General features: G+C 44.4%; 1 protein-coding gene across 1 annotated transcript in view; it reads left to right on the top strand.

Annotated features, from left to right (window-relative positions):
- COL4A4 (collagen, type IV, alpha 4) overlaps nucleotides 1-2300 on the top strand; it is a gene marked incomplete at its 3' end in the record, with an annotated part of 45464 nt that extends 43164 nt beyond the window's left edge. Inside the window, exons 27-29 of the mRNA XM_009700668.1 lie at nucleotides 916-1077; nucleotides 1730-1900; nucleotides 2243-2300. Of these exons, the coding sequence (XP_009698970.1) occupies nucleotides 916-1077; nucleotides 1730-1900; nucleotides 2243-2300 (391 nt within the window). The remainder of the gene's footprint in view (nucleotides 1-915; nucleotides 1078-1729; nucleotides 1901-2242) is intronic.
- Between the last annotated feature and the right edge of the window lie 517 nt (nucleotides 2301-2817).

The raw sequence follows: 2817 nt of genomic DNA, 5'->3' as shown, positions 1-2817 counted from the left end.
TTCCTGGGCTTCAAGGTATGAGCCAGTTTTTATGAAGCATCTCCATGTATTCAAAGGAGAAGATCTGAGCAAAGTCAGTCCTGATTCAGATAAAACTTACTCTAACCTGGATCCATAATAGTGACCGTGAACAGTACCTCCTGTTTTTACGTTTACACTTTCACAGTTAAGGTTGATCAGCCACTGAGGAGATCTGTACTGCAGGAAGGGGAAGATACCTTTATCCAGTCCATGGAGTAATACTGCAGCTTCCTATTCTTGCTACTCTTAGTGGCTGCCTAGTGGCCATCTGCGCATAGGACCTCCTGCTCTGCCACACAGATAGTCCCTGCCTCAGTTTACTTACTCAAATCTGAAAAGACTTGCAAAAGGTGGGAGAACACTCAGGGAAAGCGAGATGACTTTGTGTGCTCAGGGTGATACAATATCTTGGGCACTCCTCATTTCTGCAGGGGAGTTTTGCTGGGTGCTGCAGATGTCTCCACAGTGCCACTTCCTTCCCACTTCATAGCAGATATTGCTGTTTCTTCCTTTTGCCCAGCCCTAAGCAGACACACCCACCCGCTGTGCAGGGAACACCTATAGAACTGACTCTGGTGCTGTGCAGCCAGTGCAGGCCAGTAAGCTTCTTCCATTCTGCTTCTACACATCAGAAACTAGCTTTTTGTGCCATAAAGTTGTCCCTGCCCATAGATGAGAGTTGAGTTCATATTTGTTCCTTAAAGAAAGAAGTTCTCCACAACAGTCAATTCTAAATTGCAGCAAAGCATCAGTTTTCACAAACTATGCAAAAACTAGAGGATAAGTAAGAAATTACAATAACCGAACACATAAATTTCAAAATTACAATTAGGAATTCTGAGGGATGGTGAGTAATGGAAGTGAAACATTTTACAATGTTTTTTTTGTTTCCAGGACAGCCTGGTACCCCAGGATTTCCAGGTGCCAAAGGTTTTAGAGGCCCAGAAGGTGATATCGGAGCACCAGGCTGTCCAGGCTTCCCTGGTCTACCATGTGACACGGGCTTACCAGGGCCACCAGGACTCGCAGGTGTCATGGGCCTGCCAGGACCCCAAGGTACACAACATCCATCAGGTTGCCTCACAGCTCTAAGCTTTGCGCACCTTTTCTAGGGGATTTAATGACATGATTTTTGTGGCTGGCAGGACAAATATTTCCATGGGGGCTGCTCAGTAGTGGGGGTGTACATTATATTTTGCACATTTCCTTAAACTCGGGGAACGTAGAGTGCGCATCTCAGATGTTTCCCAACTTTCCTTTCCTTCCCGTGCTGTGCCTTAACTGGCCAAATCACAGTGTGTTCACTGTCAAGTAATAAACTGAAGACTTATCTCTTACTCTGTTGTCCTTAACTGAGCTCCTATCATTACTGTGATACTTTTATCTTCCGTATTCTTAGATGGAACTGTTATTTAGGGAGAGCTAGGAGACATATATACCAAAAGTATTTATGAATTAGTAGGGATTTTTCACAGGGCGCTTCTACTGATATGTCTCTCACTCAAGAAATACAGGAAAACAAACATTCCAGGTGAAAAAAATCTAGGCAAAGCCAGGACTCCAGCATGGTAGCAAAGTTTCCAAGTTATTTTGCCATGTTTGATGATACTCAAATTTATACCAAAATTGATCACTTTCTACTTTTTAGATATGATTGCTGAACTCTTTTCCTGTATTTACATACATAGATTAAAGCTCTTTTTCTCAGGCTTACCTGGCTTTAAAGGTCAGAGGGGAGACAGAGGCCTAGCTGGGCCACCTGGAATCAAAGGTCTCAAAGGTTCTCCTGGCTCACAAGGTCCCCCAGGCCCTCCAGGCTCCCGAGGGCTTCCAGGACTTCCAGGCAATAAAGGACCACCTGGTTTCCCAGGACAAACAGGTATATTAAACATTCTGCAAACCACCTCATCTATAACTTCTCTTGTAGAGGAAGCTATTTCTACAGCTGTTAAAGCTAGGAAGTACTTTGCACCCTCCTCCCTTTCCAGCTTCAAGAATAAGACCCTGCAGCAGGGTAGAGGCAATAACAATAGGATCCTTTGTTCTTTGTCTTATAATAAAAACAAAGGGATGGAAATAAGTCGATGCATCTTGGCGCATCCTAATGCTTTAGTTGTTTCACAACACTGACACATTTCCATGTGTTGTTTCCTGACTATTTGTAATAGGTTGTTGTTATAATATGCTATAATAAGAACAATATACTTTTTATTACATCCAGACTCCTTTACTGATGCAGGCTGTGATCGGATGCTGATGAGTGTTCGATTCTTGGAGCAGTAAGGAGGGGGGTGAACAGAACCACTACCTTGGACTTCCAGAGGGCAGGCTTTGGCCTCTTTAGGAGGCTGGTGGACAGAGTCCCTTGGGAGGCAGTCCTGAAGGGCAAAGGACTCCAGAAAGGCTGGACATTCTGCGTGAAGGAAATCTTAAAGGCACAGGAGCAGGCTGTCCCCATGTGCTGAAAGACAAGCTGACAGGGAAGACCACTGGCCTGGCTGAACAGAGAGCTTTGGCTGGAACTCAGGAAAAAAAGAAGAGTTTATGACCTTTGGTAGATGGGGCAGGCAACTCAGGAGGACTACAAGGACATCGTGAGGCTATGCAGGGAGAAAATTAGAAGGGCCAAAGCCCAACTAGAACTTAATCTGGCTACTGCCGTAAATGACAATAAAAAATGTTTCCGTAAATACATTAGCAACAAAATGAGGGCTAAGGAGAATCGCCATCCTTTGTTGGATGTGGGAGGAAACATAGTAACAAGGATTGAGGAAAAGCCTGAGGTACTTAATGCCT

Source organism: Cariama cristata, unplaced genomic scaffold (genome assembly GCF_000690535.1).
Source record: "Cariama cristata isolate BGI_N322 unplaced genomic scaffold, ASM69053v1 scaffold4275, whole genome shotgun sequence".
Taxonomy (NCBI): Eukaryota; Metazoa; Chordata; class Aves; order Cariamiformes; family Cariamidae; genus Cariama; species Cariama cristata.
This window is presented reverse-complemented; position numbering and strand designations above follow the sequence as displayed.